Below are 20,642 nucleotides of genomic sequence, written 5' to 3'. Positions count from 1 at the left end.
CAAACCACCATCAATCCTGAGATGCAAAATAAATCACTTAAGTAGGATTCCAGATAATTGTTTTTTTCTGACCTAGTTCGGGGTGGAAACAGCAAAGACTACCATTACAAATTCTAGTATTCAGTAATGCTTGCCAGCTCAGTAGTTGATGCTACATCAGTGATTGTGGAGAAAAATAAACAAACATAAAACAAAAAAAACCAAACATCATCTCCAACTTCATGAAAAGCAAATCATTTCTTAAAAGTAAACTCAAGCACTGAAATCTGGCAATCTTCTATTTCCAAAATGTTTCTCAACAGAGAATGATGACATCTCCAATTTGTTCGATTACTTCTTGTGATCTTTTATTCATTGCAAGATCCGGGCTTGATCATCTCCACATAATGGTCTTAGCACTTGTCTTCACGGGATCAGACCATTTCATCTGATAATGTAGATCTTCTCATCCTAAAATTGAAACTTCTGAAGACTTTGCAGTATTGTTTTGGCACTTGGTCAGAATAGCTCCCGATGTCATCCTTCTTAGGAGACTTGACTATAAGGAAGATTATTGCTGGGCAAGAGTTTGCAATGCTACAAATTAGGTCATTAATTGCAAACTAAGTTCAAACCCCTATGAATTGACAAAGACAGTTCTCTGTAAGTAGGCTCAGTACAGTTTTTGAATCTCCTCATAGGAAGATATTCATCACAGGTCATATTGTTCAGCATGAACTGCTGCATTTTTGGTAGACTGATTTAAAAAATATATTTCTAGCCATTCTGTATCTAAGGCTGCTTCACTGAGTTGACCCTAGAGAATCTCATAAAATACTAGGTGTACTAGGTCTCATGCCACATTCATTCTTAGAATACTCATTGACAATTCAAATTTCTGCACTTTGAAACTGTAACTACATCTTTTAATCTGAGAATAATATATATCAAATTTCTAATAAATTTCCACATATTATATGATAAGCATACATGTAGAAATTATCTCTGTGTGAATCACTTTAATTTGTCTGGTCACTTAGGCATAACAGAAGACAGAACTGAGCTCATCAATTCCATTCTTTATTTATTTATACACTGATTCATTTAGAGGCTCCCTGTTGAAAACATCACTCACATCAGGACACAGCATCAGCAGACAATTAACGTTACATTTAATGCCAAGTACTCGTTAAGGAAAACTAAACAGATGCAAGTGCAGTGATGCAAACACTCTATTGTTTCTCAGTGTAGGCAAAACATGAAAGGTAAAGCTAAAAATGCTTTTGTATGACTACCTTTCATTTGATCTTCTTAGCCCACATGTAATGCCCACAGTATTGCTTAACTTATAAGATATTTACCTCTGATCCATACATGATTAAATTAGAGAATGTGCAAGAATCAGTGACTGTATTATATGGAGAATATGTACAACTCTACTATTAGAAATTTCTCTAGCTGTTACAAATTTCTACACTTTCAGTTCTGCAGACATCTGACCTAAGTTTCAGTGAAATCACTGGGCAAAGAACCAGTTCAGTACTTTCCTTCTCTGTTAGGGGAAAAAAAATGATAATTGGCATATCCCAACTGTGTTTCCTCTTCCTTTGTCAAAGTCAGTCCCATATTATTCAGGAAGAGGGACATCGTGTTAAGACCAGACATGCTCCAACAGCACCTGATGGACATCTACCATTACATAAAGTAACAAAAAAAATTATAAAGTTTTTAACTCAGCAACAAAATTATTTTAAAAAATTTAAAAAATTTCACATAAACCAGAAAATAACAAAGTAAATTAAATTCACTTTCTCATATCAAGAGTATATCCAGTTCAAATAGCAAGATTCTTTAGCCAGGCCCCCATGAGACTGTAAGCTGTTTTCACAGGTGTAGAGTAAAACACACATTATAAATAGTATGCAAATAAAACAAGGCCAAGGGAATAATTTATCAGTTGATCAGTGCGTTGTTCTGGTGTATAATTGATAAAAGGCAGGACAAAACAGGATATAAAAGCAGCATGAAAGAACTGAAAACCCATTCACATTTTCTTTAAAAAAATGTGGGCGCTCTTGGTTCTCATAGGTGCTGCATCTGTTTCTGCTCATCTGCAGGATCTTTCCTTTGATGGGTAAGAATGGACATCAAGTTTTATATTTGCATGGGGGTTTTTGCACAAGCAAAAGTCTTTCAATTGGCTTACCTGTTTCAAATCCAATCTTTTTCTCCCTTTCCAGGCAGAAGGTGTTTCGTGTGATTCCTCAGAATGATGAGCAGGTGGAAATCCTCAATTCCCTCGCCAGCATCATGCAGGTGAAGAACCTGGGGAAGTGGTTATATGGTAGTTGAAAAAAACATTTCTTCTTTTGCTCAACTAACATTTAGCTTTTTTCAAAAAATCATATTACTGAATTAAAGACCTAATCTTGATTCAGTTCAAATCAGCTGAGTGTTTCTTCAGAAGGAATAGGACAAGGTGATATATCTAAAGCTATACAAATACATTTCAATACCTTCCTAGAAAGTCTGATTGACCCAGTCTGAATATCAAATAATAAATAAATAAATAAATAAATCTTATTCTTATTCAGTGTGGGGTGGTTTCAAGAATGTATGAGATAAATCATGGAAATTCCAACTTCCAGAACTTTTACCATTACAGGCAAAACATTTTGCTCATGTAAAGAGTATAGAAATTCATACTCCCAACAAATTGAACTTTTCTTTGGCCTCTAGTCTCTCAAGTCATTTTTCCTCTTCTGGCTTTCCTTTAAAGCTTCCTTTCTCTCCAAGCTGCATGTTTCTCACTGACCTTGATGTAGATATATGATGACACGGTGACATGATGAAAAACAATAAAGACAGAAAATGTGTTTTCAATATTTCTCTTCAGCTTTGATGTTGTAAAATAGCTGTTGGTGAAAAAGACACCATTATCTGTAGGATGAAAGGATGGTATTTTTAATGAAGTACAGATGTGGAGAACTATCAGCAACAGGCTAGTATAGCATGCTGGAACAGTATTCTGAAGAAGAACAAACTATTGGAATGGTGCTGCCAATATTAAGAAAATTAATACATACCATGTTTGCTTTTAAGTGTGTAGAATAAAGGGATTGTTTGTTTTCTTTTCATTTTAAGCAAAGATCCCTGAAATACCATTGTTATACAAAGCAATCAGTCAGGAATGATGTAATCCTGAATTCTGGAACAATCACCTTACTTGATGACACATAATTCATGAATAACTAGCGCAAATTCTTTTACACTTCCAGTTAAAATTTAGGTTGATACTTCTGGCAAGCAAGGTCTGATCAGTGTAACAGGATAGGAATGAAATTTAGTATATTAATCACAATCAACATCACCATTACACATAAACCAACTTAAAAATCACAGCCAGATGTATATATTTATTTGCTTATGTATTCATTTGCCCTTCTTTCAGGTTGACTTTTGGCAGCCAGACTCTGTCACTCTGGTAAAGCCAAAAATGCAAGTTGATTTCCGAGTTGGAGCTGAGAATGCTTTTGAGGTTGAAGAACTTTTGAAGGAAAGTGGAGTGGAGTATCGGTAAGTTTGTTCTCACTACTGTACTTTGAATGGAAGAGGACTAAATCTGGGCAGAATGTGTTTGAGCTTTTCATATTAGTCAGCTGATTTTCCTGTCATGAACTCTGTCCCTCCTGTGGGTGCCTCTACTGGGTTCAGCTTTCCTATGACAGTTCAAACGGACTGTAACTACTCTCTGTTGAAGGAATGAGGTGAAATGTTGACAGAGGCAAGATACAGGAAGCAAAGATGCACTACCATAAATTTCCCTGAGGTGAAATCTCATTGCAGTACAGCGTGGAGGGGACAAGAAAGATTTCCCACTAAAGACAAAATTCACCAGAGGTCTAGAAAGAGCCAGAAAGCACATCAGATGAGTTTGCATGACACTAACAGGGAACTGAAGCCAGAAAATGGTGAGTCCCAAGGATCACCATGAGCAGCTCCCCACTGAGTTCTCTAAGTTCGAGAACAACAGCCAGAGGGCCAGAAAACCCCAACAGGTGACAAACAGAAGACAGTTGCCAGGTGAAAGGCCAAGAGAGCAGAGAGAACAAATTCCCGGGACAGTCTTGGGCTTTCTCAAGTCACACAGAAGATCCACAGCAAGGATTTCTCCAAAGAGAGAGCTTTTAGTTGTATATTTACTTAGAAGTAAAAAAGCTCTGAGCTGACCGAATACAACTGCAGCGTAAGTGGAGGGAACAGAGCAAATGGCACATTACACATCACTGAGAACAGAAACATTGTAGTGAGCAGCACTAAGGGAAGAATAAGGAGAATAAGCAGTTGCCTGGTCCTGCTCTTTAGTTCATATCTCTCAGTCACTACATAAGCATTAACTGAGGAAGAGAAATTGACTTTCAGCTGGAGTGGAGCGGGGTTGTTCTGTCTTCGTTTCTCCTTTCGCTCCACCTGAGCATTGCAAATTGGCTCTGCCCAGACTCATTATCAGGCTTTTTTGACGTCTAAAGGATAATCTGTCAACATTATGTACTCGAACAGTGAAAGTCAGTATTATTTGATCAAATTTTTATTATCTCATTTAGCTGAGTGTAGAATTTTTGTCTCTCAGCCCCATTGTTGTTGCTACTAGACCAAACTCCTTCATAGGACACCACTCAGTTCTCATGAAACATAACCATTATGATCTGCTAAATCCAAAGGTAACCCATCCTAAATTTACTGGCCTCATGTTAATCATGGCTAATTTGGATGCTACTATGGGAACAGAATCTAAAACCACTTTGGAATAAAACATTTTCAATAGTGCCACAGTGCACATACAGCACAGGAATCCAATTTTAGTGGAATTTCCTCTTTAGCAATGGAGGAGTAACTCTACATGTATTAGGTTTGCTATAATATTAATGAACTTCCTCAGGTCCATGCACAAATCTTTTGATTGCAACAAAGGCCATAAGGTCTGGAAGCTGTCCCTGGCAAACTTGAGTGGGTTGTCCTTGTGACAACCCAAGATGTTATAATTCTTTTGAAGTGCAGCTGCAGTGCCATGACATGTCAATGTAGTCGTTTGCACTGTTTGTTCTGAAGGCTGGTGATGCCCCACAAACTGGCCTCCTGTTCTTCTATCCAAGTCACAAATGATCAAAGACGTATCCTGAATGAGTGAGATTTGTAAATGTGTTAAAACAGGCACTGGGAAAACAAGAGGACTTCATTTTTTGATGGTCAAGGTTGAAATATAAGCAAAAGGTTCTCAAGAGTATGCACAGTGATGATCTGTGCCTTTGTGTCAGCCCTAGGGAAAGGTGAACAGGAGAGATCCAGCCAATCCTGTTGTGATGCTGTGGTTTTCTTGCTATTGTGTGTTCTATTTAATAGCCCACCTCACATGCAATAAAGTAGCTTAGAGGATGGACAATGCCACCTGCAACAGAGCTGTCAAACCACAGCTAAACTTAGGAAGCTTGATTTGACAGAGAATTTCATCACGCAAAACATGGGTTTCTGCATGGGATTGAAACATTGCTGAAGTCTAACTCTCCTCCAATGCCAAAAGTTCAAGAGAGGGCCCTTTTCCTATTGAGGCAGAGGCATCTGGCAACATGAGATCAGCCCAGATCTCATTTTATAGACAAACTCTATCTTAGCATTGCCATTTTTCTTAAGCCAAACTTGCCACCCTGGAGTTTTGTTAGTATGGGAGTAAGCAGGCAGGTGTTAACTGGGAGAAGCCCATTGCTCCCTGATCATTCTGGTGGCAAGGTTGAGGCGGGAAGTAGGTTGAAACTTGAACCTGATATATCTTATTTTCTCCCTGCCCACCTTTCACTTCACAATCCATGCGGCCTTCATTCCAAGAACATCTTAAAATGTCTTACTTTCCTGCTAGATTGTTGTATGTTTCTCTTTACACTTTCCATGGTGCCTTATTGCAGAGTTATGATTGACAACCTGCAGGCTGCGCTGGACGCCCAGTTTGACAGCAAATCTCGTGCCACCGGCCACAGCTATGAAAAGTACAACAACTGGGACACGGTACAGTCTAGAATTTTAACTCATTGTCAGCTTGGTACCTTGGCCTCTGTAGTCAAAGTGGCTTTCGTGTGCTTCCTGCCTTCTTCCCTTTTCCTCTTCTGCTCCATCAGTTGATAATGCCTCCAAACCCTCCTTCCTCTTCTCCTTTATTGCTCATTACTGAGCTAGTTTGTGCAACCCATCCTCCTACACTTATTTCCTCTGCTTCTGCTCCTAGTGTTGCAAAGAACCTCTGGCAGAAATCCAATGACCAGGCTGAGATGCTTCACGACTAATTTCCTCTTTCCTTTTCACTACTTCTCCCATCTCCTCTGCCAAACAATTTGATTCCATTCCCTGCCCCAGTTCTAGGCCTTCATCTCACAGCATAAGTTCTCCTCTGCTTCCTCCTTTTTTCACAGTCATGCTCATTTTTCCTGACCTGTAATCTTGGCCATGTCACTTTTCACATCTGTGCAGTGGCTCCTTGGAAATCTACAAATTCTGTTAAGTATCAGGCCACATTAGATGCTCAAAAGGACTGTCCTGGCTTGAAGTCTGTAAATTAATTAGTCTGGACCTGAGGAACAGAGACTCAATAAATTTAACCTCTTTATTACACAGATAGCTACTTGGACTGCTGATATTGCTGCTCAGAACCCAGACCTCGTCTCTCGTAGTGTAATTGGGAACACATATGAAGGACGGCCAATGTACCTTCTCAAAGTAAGTGCTTTGATTTCTTCATGCCAGACTTTTCCCTTATTAACCTCTGCGAGTTTATGATGTCTATTAAAACACCAGTGGTGCTAACATAATACTAGATATTTTGCAGAAAATCTAATATATTTTGTTTATTACTACTATGATTTTTTCTTTTTTTTTTTTAAGGCATATAATGAATTATTAGAAGTTCAGACTTATAAATTCAATCACACTCCTGAGAGCTATTTGAATGATTATCTACCTTTATGTTCTCTCCATCTGTTGTTTGTAAACCCACTTAGGCTAAAAGGATTTAGAAATGTCAGTCTCTAGCAACTGGAAACATATTTGTTTGTATCTTTGTCATACATAATTTTGAGCTGGTTTTGACTGGGGTAGAGTTATCTTTCTTCTCAGTAGCTGGTATGGGGCTGTTTTGGATTTGTGCTGATTTGGAAACAGTGTTGATAGTTCAGAGGTGTTTTAGTTATGATTGAGCAGTGATCACACAGAGCCAAAGCCTTTTCTGCTTCTCACATCACCCCACTAGTGAAGGGGCTGGGGGTGCACAAAATCTGGGAGGGGACACAGCCAGGACAGGTGACTCCAAATGACCCAAGAGACATCCCATGGATGGGATCATATGGCATCATGCTCAGCAATTAACTAGGGAGAGAGTGGATCAGGGCCACTGCATGAGGACTGACTGGCCAATTGTTTTCATTTACATCACTTTTCTTTCTTGGGGTTTATTTGTCTTTGTTATTTTCCTCCTTCCAATATTATTATTATTATTATTATTATTATTATTACTATTATTACTATTATTACTATTATTATTATTTCAATTATTAAACTGTTCTTATCTCAGCCCACAAGTTTTCTGTGAGTGAGTTGCTGAGTGGTACTTAGTTGTCAGCTGGGGTTAAACCTCAACAATTTTTTTCATAACATTTACAAATTAGTAAGACAATTACTTAAATAAAGGTGAAAGGATAAAGAGTGCTTGCCCAAAAATTCATAAGCAATTACAATAACATATCATTCAAACAGACAAGATCAACTTTTAGAAACACCAAGGAAATAAATCAACAGTGCAGAATAATCAAATAATCTGAGGGAAGGTTATCTACATTAATAAGAATGAAATTATTAAGAGTATTGTTCTAGCTTGAATATCACAGTCAGCTACAGCTGGGAGAACCTCACAGATTTCCATTTAAACAAGGAATTCTGTATTTGTATAAAGTTTGACTTTTTAGGTCAGCAAGCTGACTGACTTGTTCTGCATACAATTTATTTTGGTCAAGACTCATGGGGGTTATTTGTTGTTTTTTTTCCTAGGTGGGAAAAAGTGGTACAAATAAGAAAGCCATCTTTATAGATTGTGGTTTCCATGCAAGAGAGTGGATCAGCCCTGCTTTCTGCCAGTGGTTTGTGAAAGAGGTCAGTAAGCATAATGATGAAAAAATATTTTACAAAATGCAACTATGTTTAAGAAAATCTTAAGTGAGCAGCAAGAGCGGAGGCCACTGCAGATTGCCTTTTTACCTCCAAATACCTGCGTGCATATCCCTTCTCTCACCTCAGATGGTTAAGGTGTAACTACTTAAACCAGATCTTAGTGTTTGATCCTGTAATCTTTCAACGGTGTAAGACAACCTGAAACGTGTAAGAGGTACTAACAACTACAAGGGTTACTCACACAGTTTGTAAATTCTTTTTTGCATCTGTAGCCAGAGAAAGGTGAGAGAAAAGCAACAAGTCTGCTAACACTGTAAAAATATGTTCTGTACACAGTCATAAAAGAAATAAGGAAATTCAAGGGCACATCAGAGGGCATCTGAATGCACTTCAGAACAGCTGACTTCCTACAGTGTCTGGTGCTGTATTCCTCACAACCAGCTTTACTCAGTAAGGAGAGAGGGTGGAAACCTACCCTCAGGTCAGCACAGGGGGCACTGATGAAATGTACCCAAGAGAGGAGGAAGAGTATATATGAAGCTCCCTAAACTCCAAGAAGAGGGAATTGCATATACATCCCTTTGAGCTGCCACTTCAAATTATGCAGAATGTTTTCTAAAATATGAAACCATATTCAGGAAAGTGGTGCACAGGTAAAATTATCTTCACTTCAGTCTGGAATACTTGATACTTCAGGCCTTGAATTAAACAATTTTATCTCCTTTATCTTTTCATTCTCCTCACCACCAAATAAAGCAGGTGGGAGTTATATGCTACACACTTGTCTTCACAGAGAAGAGTTATATTATACCTCAGCTGGGGGAGATCAAACTATTTAGCAGAACGACTTACTGATTGAATCTCAAATTTTGTAAGAATTTCTGCTTGAAGATTAAAACAAGCAAACATACAAACACAAACCAGAAGCAGCAGCTGGAATTTAAAACCCAAGTGAAGGAAAGCCAAACTACATGAGCAAGCCATGCTGGCAGAGGCATTGGTGGCCAGTATAATCTCAGTGTTATCAGACAGGCATGCGGTTTGTGTAGGGACCAGTGGAAATTGGAAGTGACATTTCAGTGGAGTCAATGGGAATGTGATTTCATTAGAGCCTAATAAGGCTGCAGACAGTATGTGCTATCATTTCTCTCTCAGCAATTCACGTCACTGCAGCTGTCATTTTCACTGTCTGGTCACTTAATTCATGGGGGTACCTGACACCAGCAGCAGCTGTGCTCAGTGGGCCCAAGTGTGGATAGGCAGAAGTGCTTCAAAAGCCCTGAGCATCATCAGTGGTTCACCTGGGATTGCTTCTAGACATAAAAGTGAAAAAAGCCATAGAGAAAAACATGAGCAAGGTGGATTGTTATATGTATCTCGAAAAACCCCCACCCAAACAACAAAACAAAACAAAACAAGCATAAAATAAAACACAGGAAAAGCAATTTCAAGTGATCTGAAACTGCTTTTCTAGATTCTACATCCCACTCTCCCACTTGCTAGTTACAGGACAAAAAATGCCTTTCTCCATTGCATAGCTCCCTGTGTTGTCCTTCATGTTTGTGTAAACGGAACACGGGTGCAACACACTTAGAGCAAATTTCTGTGATCACTGTATGCACCACCAACGAATCTGTGAACAAGAATACAGAGTCCCAGGCCATGAACAATCAGGATATACAGGTTTTAGGGCAGGAATTCTTGTGTTTGCTATTCAATGTATGTGTCTGGAAAAGTCCAGGGAAAAATCTGCCTCCCTGGGAGTATATGCATCCACAGTATTACGACTGGAAATGTCTTAGGATGTTATTTGGAAATATTCTCTATAGTTCTGATAGTTGATGAAATTTCTCTGCACAACAGATATAAAAAATGGTAATAATGATTTTTCCTTCTCACATAAATTCAACTCAAACATTTAAGGTGACAGGATGTAGGGATAACATATGGACAGGAACTTTGCTCTGTCTGTAATCAAGAAACTAGTAGATGGAAATCTCTTTCCAGTGATTTATTATCCTGTTCAAATTCAAAATTGCTTCACCATATAATTTATCTACCAGTATGAGATGAGTTTCTAACAGCAGTGTGGTTTGAGTCGGTGTAAATCCTCTAAGTACATGTAGTAACATAGAGGTGCCATCTCACATGCTGGAGTGACCTGGATAACTTTGCCTACCACATTCATTAATTCCTGATGCAGACCCAGGCCTTTATATATAAACAGGAGATACAGATTTATGAAGACATCATCAGCTTTTTCTACTTTTCTCCAAATAGGGTGTTGAGACCTATGGTAAAGACACTGTTATGACTACACTTCTGGACAACTTGGACTTCTATGTTTTGCCTGTTGTTAACATTGATGGTTATGTTTACACTTGGACAAATGTAAGTATGTTCTTTTTTTTTCAGTGTTGTTGGAAAATCAACTGTTAGAACTCAGTTTTCATCTTTTATTCTATTTCAGAACCGCATGTGGAGAAAGACTCGCTCTAAAAATGCCAATAGCTTTTGCTATGGTACAGATCCCAACAGGAATTTTAATGCTGGCTGGTGCAGTAAGTATCTCCTAACAAGAGCTGCAAGAGATTATACAGAAGTACAACAACCAATATACTTAATTATGGGTTTCCCCTACCTGATGGTTGGTCCAGCTCTAGCTTGGGTGAAGACCTCCAGTGTAGCATTGTGCAGTAGCTTGTGTTCAATTTTTGGAGTAGTTTTGGGCAGAAAAAAAACAGACTTTGGCTACTAGCATCATCAGTATGGCTACTTCTGTGAACATACTTACGCATATGCACACACATATATACTTACACACATGTATACACATACATACATGTACACATACATTGCTATGAGTTCAGAACAGAAACCAAAAGAGCTTTCTTTCATGGAGAGGGGTCTCTTCTGAATTGTTTCCACTTGTCCGTTTCTTTAAAGTACCTTAGAAATGGAGGAGATATGCAAGGAGAGGACTGCTAAGTACTGAAGCAAATCAGTATCCCAAATCACTTCCATAATATAGGGCTTTACATCAATACTAATGCTCTTCCAACTATGCACACTCTACAGGGCATATTTATGCAATGCTATGACACGTTTCCCAGTGTCTTAACTAGGCCATGAAATATTCCCTCCTCTGATACAACACGTGTGTCAGGTGGATTTCCAAGGCTTATCTACTAAAGTGGTGTTACATGACTCTCCTAACAAGCAACTTGTTCATTAAATGCTCACTAAAATCACCTTTCTTCTCAGCTACTGGGGCCTCAAAAAGTCCTTGTGCTGAAACTTACTGTGGCTCTGCACCTGAGTCTGAAAAGGAGACCAAGGCTTTGGCTGATTTTATTCGTGGACATCTTTCTACAATCAAGGCATACTTGACGATTCACTCCTATTCCCAGCTGCTACTGTTTCCTTATTCATATACTTACTCACTGCCATCGGATTACCAGGAACTGGTAAGTCTCTTTGTCATTTTGACTTAAGGAAAAGAATAAGTAAAAATCATCACTCGCTATTTGAGGTCCATTTAACTTCAAGCAGTTTCTCTAACATCTGGAAAGAATCTGCACTGGCAGTTTTTGAAAATGTTTTAGTCTTTCTCAGCAAGAACAAGGGAAACCATGATGGCAGAGGATAAACTTAAGGGCCTTATTTAATTCCCACATACACAATGAATTTTCCACAAGGTCAGTTTTGTCTTCCAGTCGCGCTGTACAGAAATCCACTCTGCTGTGCAGCTCTGCATCTTCCTGACTCCAGGGGTTGCTGTGTATGTAGCTTTAATATACAACATAGAAATATTATGCCCTGTAAGCCAAGGTAGTAGATCGATAGATTGTAATAACTATGAAATGGTTCAATTGGTACCATCAACAGCAGGCAAGGATCTCTGTCTTCCTACTGAACCTTAGTTCTCACTGAAGTAAAATGGTAAACTACTGGTACAGGTTCAGGACAATGAGGCAGCTCTTGCCAAAAATATAATTGAAAACAGTTAGATACAAAACAGGTAAAATGTTTCAGTTGTGAGGCCTTTTTCAAGAGGCCTGGATTCAAACACACATTTTATTTGAAAGAGGAGAGGATGAATGTGGGTTTTTTAAAGGGCAACGCCTCTTTTATTGATCCTAGAGAAAGGCCACACCCCAATTCCATTTAAGTAAGATAACAAAAGTCTGGAATATATATTTTCTTTATCCTTAAAAACAGATAGAGGGCTTAGAACTATTAAATGTGTATGAAAGCTGTAAACATTTTATCATGGCTAGGCATAAACAACCATGAATAATAAAATGACTTCACTTCTCTGGCATATTAGCAATTAGAAGCTGTTGGCAGGGAAAACAACACAGCAAGACAAAACAAACACATTTTGATTCCCCCTCTTTCCAGGATGATGATGCCAAAAGTCCAAGGCAACAACACTGTGTGTTGCTTTGCTGTGCAGGTTTGACAGATTTATGACTACTCCTAAATAGATGTCTTGATTCTGAAGCACAAATACAAACTGGGGCCAAGAGTGAAGTTTCTTGTTAGATTTTTTACAGCCTAAAAGAAAAGATAAAGATTTTGTTTTCTTAATTTATATTCCAGGAATTTTTTAATCGGAATTATTCCAGGGAACTATACTAATTTCTTGTCTTCAGTTTTTACAAAAGCTTCGTATTTCACACATTGCAGTTTGGTCTAAAGTAATAAAACAGCACTAAACCCTTGAAGCTGCTTTGTTGTCAAGATCACAAAGTTCCCATTTATTAAAAATCTGCATGGCATTCTGCCCCCATTTGTTGAATCAAGAGCAAATGTGATGAAACATAACTAAAAGTACAGTGTGTTTCTCACAGTATTAAATGGAAAAGGCTTACACTGACAGCTCATTACTAAAACAATCCTTACCAATGAGAAAGAACCTGTGTGTTTTGCTAGGTTTTAACATTCTTTTATTAAATTAAAGTTTTAGATTGCCAGTGTTCTAGTCTAATACACAGTAAAATTTAATGAATCATCTATACTGAAGTGCTACAATTTTCATCATTTAAAACTCCCCTTTCCTGCCATAGAAGACAATTCTGCTATTACCATAGAGCACAAAATATAAATAGCTCAGGAATGCAGGCCATATATCCCTCTTCAACCATTTGATTTCGCTTTGTATATTAGTCTTTCCAACAGCCCTTTATCCTATATTTTAAATTGGTCACATTGATCCCAGAGGGAGTTCCATTATTTTCCACTACAAAGCAACCACAAATCTCACCACCATGACAAGGTGACCTTATGAGTGTTTTTCACATCTTAATTAAGGGAAATTATTTCCCCTACTGGTGATCCCAACAGAAAGACAGCAGGATCCTAGAGGTGTTTAACTTGTGCAGTATCCGATTTTAACAAGGGAAGACTTCTTGCCAAAAGTCATTTTGGAGAACGAGATCAGAGTATCACCCAATCAGCATGGCCTGTAGTTGGGATAATTAAACAGAAAGGGCCTTATGCACTCCAACGTCAGTGAATTAAACAGAAAAACTGACTTTCACAGGCTCTGGGTCAGGTTCAAAAGTGCAGCTTTTCAGGTTAGTTCAAATAACTAAGATACATTCATTGAAGCTGTGACTAAAGAAATTTAAAATTTTCAGTCAAGAATTGTACTTGCTTGAGATGAGACAGCTCCAAAAAGAGGTATCATTTTATATGTAAATTGCTGTGTTCCATGTCTAAAAGTCCTGTTTAGATTTAGAATTTAGAGAAATGCTGAAGAATGAGAATCTTAACTTTTAATAGATATTGTTTGGGCAAATAAAATAATCATAAATCATTTTGTAAATGAAGAAGCAAAATTTATAGTGCCATTATCTTATCTCAGATGTTATTTTTACTCTGACAGATCTAATAAATTAAAGGAAATATCATTGCAATTTCTTATCTCTTTCAGTGAGCAACTGGACATGTGTTTAAACAAAACCTCGCATGTCTGCTTATCGTTAACAACATTTTGTTCCATTGTATTTAATTAAAGGTAGCATAATACCATGGGGCTTATGTTGCATTCCAGTGGCTGAGATATAGAAGGGTGCAAAAATTGAGTAATTTGAGATTGAATACACTAAGTCTGCAGAAGAGAAAGGCCCAGAGAATGCCTGTGCCTTCCTTTCCTGTAGGGGTACTGAACAGCATGTCCTTGGGGCTCAAAGGACTTTTTCTGTTCACAGCCTCAGGAAATCACTAGAAGGCTTAAAACTGTTTTGGTTTCTCAGGTAGAACAGGGCACTTGGAGAACCCCTTTGTGCTCCTCTGCATTGCTACAGCAAATCACAACACCTCAGAGTTACTGTGACTTACTGAGAGCTGGGCATTAGAACTATCCCTCAACCATGCCAGACCTTGGGGCATAAAACATGATGAAAGTCATGTATGCCCCTTCCTTCCCAAGACTTCCCACTCTTCCCCTTAGATGCAAGAGGATCTCTGAGGTTCTCAAGCTCACAAGGATTTTCCCAAAACTTTTCTCCTTTTATTCAGGGTTGGGTTTTTTTATCCCCCCAACCCCAGTGTTGCACAAAACTTTCACTGTTATCCAAACAGTACTTAAACAACAAAAATAAAAACACCCAAGACAGGAAAAATCTAGGTCAGGAATTTCTTAGAAGTTACACAATATTCTTGTGATGATACCCTGAAAGAAATATGTCCTCCTTTCGGTAAATCACATTTTGTCTGCTTCATAATCCTCTTGGCTCATTCTTTACTATACCCTGGAGTATTACCCTGAACACTTGAATCCCTCTCCTAGAGAGAAGAGAAGCATTAGCTTTTCACAATTAAAAAACAGGCTTGGCAAAAGCAGTATCTCTCCACACTCCAAAAAGATTATTTTCATCTTTATTTTGCTATTCACAGTTTTGTCCTCTTGCAATAAAGAACTCTGTATTTAATCACACTTTTCATAAACAGTTTAGCCCATATTTTTTAATCAGTTCCTATTCTGGCCTTAGCTTCCCATTAGGTCACCCTATGCTCTCCTCATTTTCAGACAAATCTAGCTTTATCAATTTGTTTGTATTTGAATTGGCTCTGAACTATGGTTTGAGAGAGCAGAGGAACGTGCATCGTGCTCTTCCTTCCTTTTCAGGTTCAATTCCATCTCTCAGTTTAACAAACTCACCAAACACATATCTGCAGGCAGCTCATACTCATTGTCAGATTAATGTATGTGTGTTGTTTCATGGGCAGCAGAGTATTACCTTCACTTACAACCCAAGATTTCAGTTTGTATTACCTGAATGCATACTGACCCCATTGGTTGCTCTTTCAACTCACCAAATTTCACCTTCCATATTGGGTTGGTCTACCATCTAATTTCCTCTTGAATGTTTAAATAAGATGTATTAGAAAGTGGAGATATGCCCAGTCTGTGCAGCCTGCAAGAGTGAATTTCAAATATACTGCATGACATTGCAAATATCAGTCAGACTATTTAACCAGACTATTGCCTGGTTGTGAAGTCCTGAATATGTTTAAGATATATGAATACATGTGGGTAAGGATTTTTGAACAGCAAAAATCCTACTACCTAAGAGACTCAGACATGCCAATGAGGAGTTGCAACCTCTGCTGCTGTTGCATCTGTGCTATTGCACAGATTGTATTATTGTGATTGTTACACCTAAATATTGTTAAAGTCAACTGAGAAGCAAATAAACAGGAAAATGGGCAGCAAAGCAATATTTGAAATTGGCTACACAGCTCCTCTATCGAGTTTGCCACAATAGAACTGTTCTGTACTGGCAGTCTTACAATTTTGAAAAGGATGTTTCTAGTAGCAGCCTTTTCCAGATGAAGTTCATGTGTGAGTCTGGCTGACAGGCAAGAGTCTCCAACATGTGTAGGGCATATACACCTTAACTCAGTCACATTGGAAACCCTCTCACCAGGGACTGATTTCTTAAACGCTCTGAGAAACTGTCACAGAGAAATAGGTTTGTAAGCTAAACAGAATAATCCTAATGAAGTCCTCACTGGCTGGATTCCCTGAGCTCTTGGAGCACATGCTTAACCAGGAGCAACAACAGAATAGTGAACTAAATTATACATCACTGTGGACTCTTGAGGAGGGAGTCTGTTTTTATTGGCAAAACAAGAAGCTTCAGAAGTTTAGATTCACTTGGCTAAAGCTCACTTTGCAAATACCACATTTTCAGACTTTCATTACAAAGGAAGTTGAGGGTCACTTTACCTAAAAAGTAAAGCACGCAAGACCAAGGTGAAGTGAAATACAATTTTCCACCTCAGGAAAATCAATTTGCAATCCAGCGAGAGAAGAGAGCAGGAGGCCCAGTCAAGCAGTGAAAAGGCTTCTCCAGACCATTATCAGATTGTGAGGCAAAAGGAGTTGTCCACACAGCAGCTGCATAATCAGCATCCCTGGAGTGTTTCTAAATGGCCACAGTTTGCTGGCAAATCCAGTCTGATGATACAAGAGTAAAATGAGGGAGATGCTCCCATAAAAATTACCTATTAACACACAGAAGATACTTAGCCTGATAATTTATCTTGTTAGTTCAAAACTCCAGATGTGGTGAGAAAGAGAGGCCAGCACCATACCTTTCATTAAAAGCTAATAACTGTAAAAATACGTTTAAAGGCTGTTAATTAGCTAAGATAATGGCAACTAAGAACACAACTCTGCTGTCTCGCCGGCCCACGCACTCTGTACACAAGATCAAGCAAAATATTAGTAATTGCTGTGTAAACACAGATGGGTGATGAGGGAATAAAACGCCTTCTGCTGAAATGACCAGCTCTGCAAGCTCAGCTGTGAGTCAGAAGCTGAAAAGCCATTTCTGCTCCCAGCTACAAGGTATTACTCTGGAGTTATATCTTGGACTTCAGGGCGCCACTTGTTTCTCTGCTACTATAATTCTCAGCAAAATGTTCCTTGCAAGAGAGGGATTCTTAATGGTATAAAACCCCAAGCAAACCACAACAATTCAGTTAAACCCATTGTGCCAAGAGATGTAGAAAATCACTGAACAGCAAAGAGTACCCTCAGAGGTAAAAAAAGAAAACAGTTTCTCCGTGCAGGTGTATTCTAAATAATTTACAGGCTTGAAAACCCAAACCACTTTTCAACCTTTTGGAAAATATTGGCTTTATTTATATACCCCTGCATAAATCTTCATACTATTTCCTTTTTATGGATTGCTTTGAGTAACTGAGCTATTTTGAAAAAAAACAAACACAGTTTCCTCATATTTTGTATTTATACTCACAAGTATTTACTTAATAGTTATTATTCCTGCTGTTGGTTTTTAAATTTTTTTTATTATTATTAAGAGATGGCATTCTTCCTACAAAGTTAAAATTTTTTTTCTACCTTTAGGTTTTGAACTGTAAGTCTATTAGCAAAGCAAATGGTAGAGAGTCACTTAAAGGAAAAAAAAAATACATCAAAACTTTGGATAAAGCTTCATTTCATGCTGAAGTCATAAATGCTCAGTCATGTTTTTCATTTAGAGAGGGTAACTAAAAATACCATCTCCATCTCCAACCTGAAGAGCTTGAGGAAGTTGTTTATAGGGATTGTAGGCTCTTAACAGCTGGAGATCTCAACTGCTCTTTTTACAAATCTCTCTTTTTACAACTTCCTGGCCAATAATAAAAAAATCCCTCAGGTAAAAAGATTTCCTGATATACTTTTTCAGGTATCTGTTCTGATATGATTTAAGGCCATCATTTGGCTGCTGAGTGAAAGGAATGCCCTGGGTGTAACAGCCCCAAAGAGTAGCTCTGCTGTTCTATTGTCCCTATCATGTGGTTTACTACAGAGAGAACAAATACTAATTACCAACAGGTCTGTAGGTACTATCAGACTGGCTTTCCAAATTTTATTTCCACTTTCCATATATTTGAAAAGAGAAAGAATCAGTTTATGTTTAAAAATTCATTTGCTTTTGAGAGAAGATTTGACTCAATCTCAGCTGCTGATTAAATGTGTATATTATAAACAACAGATGGCTGAAGAAAACATGGTATCACTAGCAGATAGTAGTCTCCAACCTCTACAATTCCCTGAACATGTGTTAAAAATTATTGTGGATTTTAGAAAATTCAACTTGTGGAGGGATTAAAAAAAAAAAAAAGAACAACCAACAACAAAAAAAACAACACTGGAGAGAGCTCAGCTACTCCAATTCCTCTGAATCCAAGATTATGAAATGCAAAGCACCAATATTTTTCCTACAATTGCTTGTGTTTGTGCAATTGAGAGGCCAGAAACCAAACATCACATTCAACTACAGCCAGTGTTATAGGTGGAAGGACAAGCTTCAAGTACACTTTGGTCTACCTTGTTTAAATATATTTCATGTGCTAAATAACCACAAATTCCTACAGCAAACTCCCATAATTCTAGAATTTTCAAAACCAAACATCTGGGAATGGGGAAACACTTGCAATTCTTCAAAAACACATTGTGATGCTGTTTTGTAGAAGCCTAGAAAGTTCTTTCAGTTAACTCAGATTTTCTAAACTCATTGTCCAATATGACTTTTTGAGTAATTCACAGGAACACTTGAAGCATAAGGATGAACAGAGAATATTTTACAATATATCTTCCACTGGGAAGTAAGCCAGAGTATAACCTACAGAGAAGGAAAGGGCTTGAGGAAATTCCTGGAATAGTAAGCCATTCAGCTGTAAGCTATAAAGAAAGATATGGCAACCCATTGCTTATTCTTATACTGAACATCTGCTTTCAAAAATCATTCATATTTATCATCTGTTAGTAATAGTTTTCATGTTTTATTACCAACATGCTGTATAATGAAGAATTGGAAAAGCCACACATTCCAAAGAAAAGTCTGTAATTTTCTTAACGCAAACATACAAAGCTTCATAGTACTATTGATGGGCCTGATCCAACCCTCACCGAAATCAGTGGGAGTTGAATGAGCCCCTCTGTGCACAGGAAATTAATTGAAATTAATGAGACTACATATGGTTCTAGGGTAATTTATGTCTTTTCTGGCTGCTAATATTTATAAGACTTTAATCTGCTTCCACTTGTGTCACTGTTCAACTTCCCTGACTGAGCCGACTCTACTCTGAATTTATTGTGGCATGAACAGAAGGAAAAGAAAGGCTATTGTATGTTCACAATTTACTGTATCAAGTTATGACTATTCTCTAAGATTCTCTTATTTCTAAATAAGATTCCTTATTTAGTTTTAACCTTGTAGAAGTTTCTTCTAAGTCTAGAAAATGCTGTTACCTATTGTCCCCTTACCTGTACAAACTCGACTGGACTGTACAGCAGCTGCACAGCACTAGAGCAATAAACATACAGCCTGGAATACACTCCATTAAAGCCTGGAGAACAATTTCTTTACTGATAAGCTCTTTCCACAACAACAGGACAAACTGTGCCTTGTCAACTACTGACACCTACTCACACTGAGAGGCTAACAACAGTTTTCAAATGAAAACTTCTTCACCATGGCTTTTCAGTTTATTTAACAATACACTCAGAAAGCTTCTGAAAATCTGCATTTATCATTTTTCTTTTCCTACAGAATTCCATTGCTAGTGCTGCATCCAAACAGCTGGCCAGTTTGTACAATACTAAATATACATACGGTCCAGGAGCTGCAACAATCTGTAAGTACTGGCCTAAATATGCTAACAATCTATATTAAGTGTTACTAAGACTATAAAATCCAGTTTTATAGTGATTCTTGTTTCTCTTCCTAAATAGTCTATTGTACCAAACTACAGGAAAGGGAGGGTATTGTTTGTCCAGAAGAAAAAGATGGAGCTGATATCCCAGATCTGCAGCTCTTTACTGCCTGTATGAACCTCAAAAAGCCACCCAGTGAGAGGCTTTTTGCTTCTGATACCAAACCTTTCTAAACACCCCCATGCAACCACGCCATTCTCCTGTTTCTTAGACATTGCTCCTGTGGTCTTCTCACAACAGTGACAAGGAGGGAACAGTTTAGCTTGTTTACATTTGCTTCCACACATCAGCTGGAATAAAGCTCATAAATGGCCTAAAATCACAGAAGCTTTTCCATGAGCAGGATAAATCACTCAATTCACCAAATATATCTTTTTATCTGTCCTTTCTGCATTTCTGGTTACATGACTTGACTCCAAAGGATTTCACATTCCAATGCATAGCCACTCTTTCACAGTTAACCCTTATTTCATTTCTTTACCAACAGACCCTGCTGCAGGGGGCTCTGACGACTGGGCTTACGATCAAGGTGTCAAGTACTCTTTCACTTTCGAGCTCCGAGACACCGGCAATTATGGTTTTCTTCTCCCTGAATCTCAGATAAAGCCAACCTGTGAAGAGACTTTACTTGCTGTTAAATATATTGCCAATTATGTCCTTGAGCACCTGTATTAGAATGGAGTTCTAAAAACTATTAAAGAAGGCTTTATGCAAA

At 38.1% G+C, this 20,642-nt stretch overlaps 1 protein-coding gene and 1 long non-coding RNA gene across 2 annotated transcripts in view; one reads left to right on the top strand and one right to left on the bottom strand.

Moving 5' to 3' along the window:
• LOC135419669 (uncharacterized) overlaps positions 1–3,434 on the bottom strand; it is a 15,773-nt gene extending 12,339 nt beyond the window's left edge. The window contains exon 1 of the long non-coding RNA XR_010433079.1: positions 2,186–3,434. This is a non-coding gene — a long non-coding RNA (uncharacterized LOC135419669). The remainder of the gene's footprint in view (positions 1–2,185) is intronic.
• CPB1 (carboxypeptidase B1) lies at positions 1,946–20,642 on the top strand. Its single transcript, XM_064666341.1, has 11 exons — positions 1,946–2,113; positions 2,220–2,295; positions 3,431–3,555; positions 5,937–6,036; positions 6,640–6,741; positions 8,065–8,166; positions 10,465–10,575; positions 10,655–10,745; positions 11,449–11,651; positions 19,764–19,848; positions 20,415–20,642. Exons 1-11 carry the CDS (start codon positions 2,043–2,045, stop codon positions 20,600–20,602), a joined length of 1,254 nt encoding a protein of 417 aa, XP_064522411.1. The 5' UTR covers positions 1,946–2,042; the 3' UTR covers positions 20,603–20,642.

Source organism: Pseudopipra pipra, chromosome 10 (genome assembly GCF_036250125.1).
Source record: "Pseudopipra pipra isolate bDixPip1 chromosome 10, bDixPip1.hap1, whole genome shotgun sequence".
In the NCBI taxonomy this organism is placed as follows: domain Eukaryota; kingdom Metazoa; phylum Chordata; class Aves; order Passeriformes; family Pipridae; genus Pseudopipra; species Pseudopipra pipra.
This window is presented reverse-complemented; position numbering and strand designations above follow the sequence as displayed.

What these genes read in the sequence shown, in the direction of transcription:
- CPB1 (XM_064666341.1), top strand. Translation starts at nt 2,043, where the DNA reads ATGTGGGCGCTCTTGGTTCTCATAGGTGCTGCATCTGTTTCTGCTCAT. An exon ending in CAGGATCTTTCCTTTGATGG is followed by an intron (nt 2,114 to 2,219) that starts GTAAGAATGGAC and finishes CTCCCTTTCCAG; the next exon opens with GCAGAAGGTGTTTCGTGTGA. An exon ending in CCCTCGCCAGCATCATGCAG is followed by an intron (nt 2,296 to 3,430) that starts GTGAAGAACCTG and finishes CCCTTCTTTCAG; the next exon opens with GTTGACTTTTGGCAGCCAGA.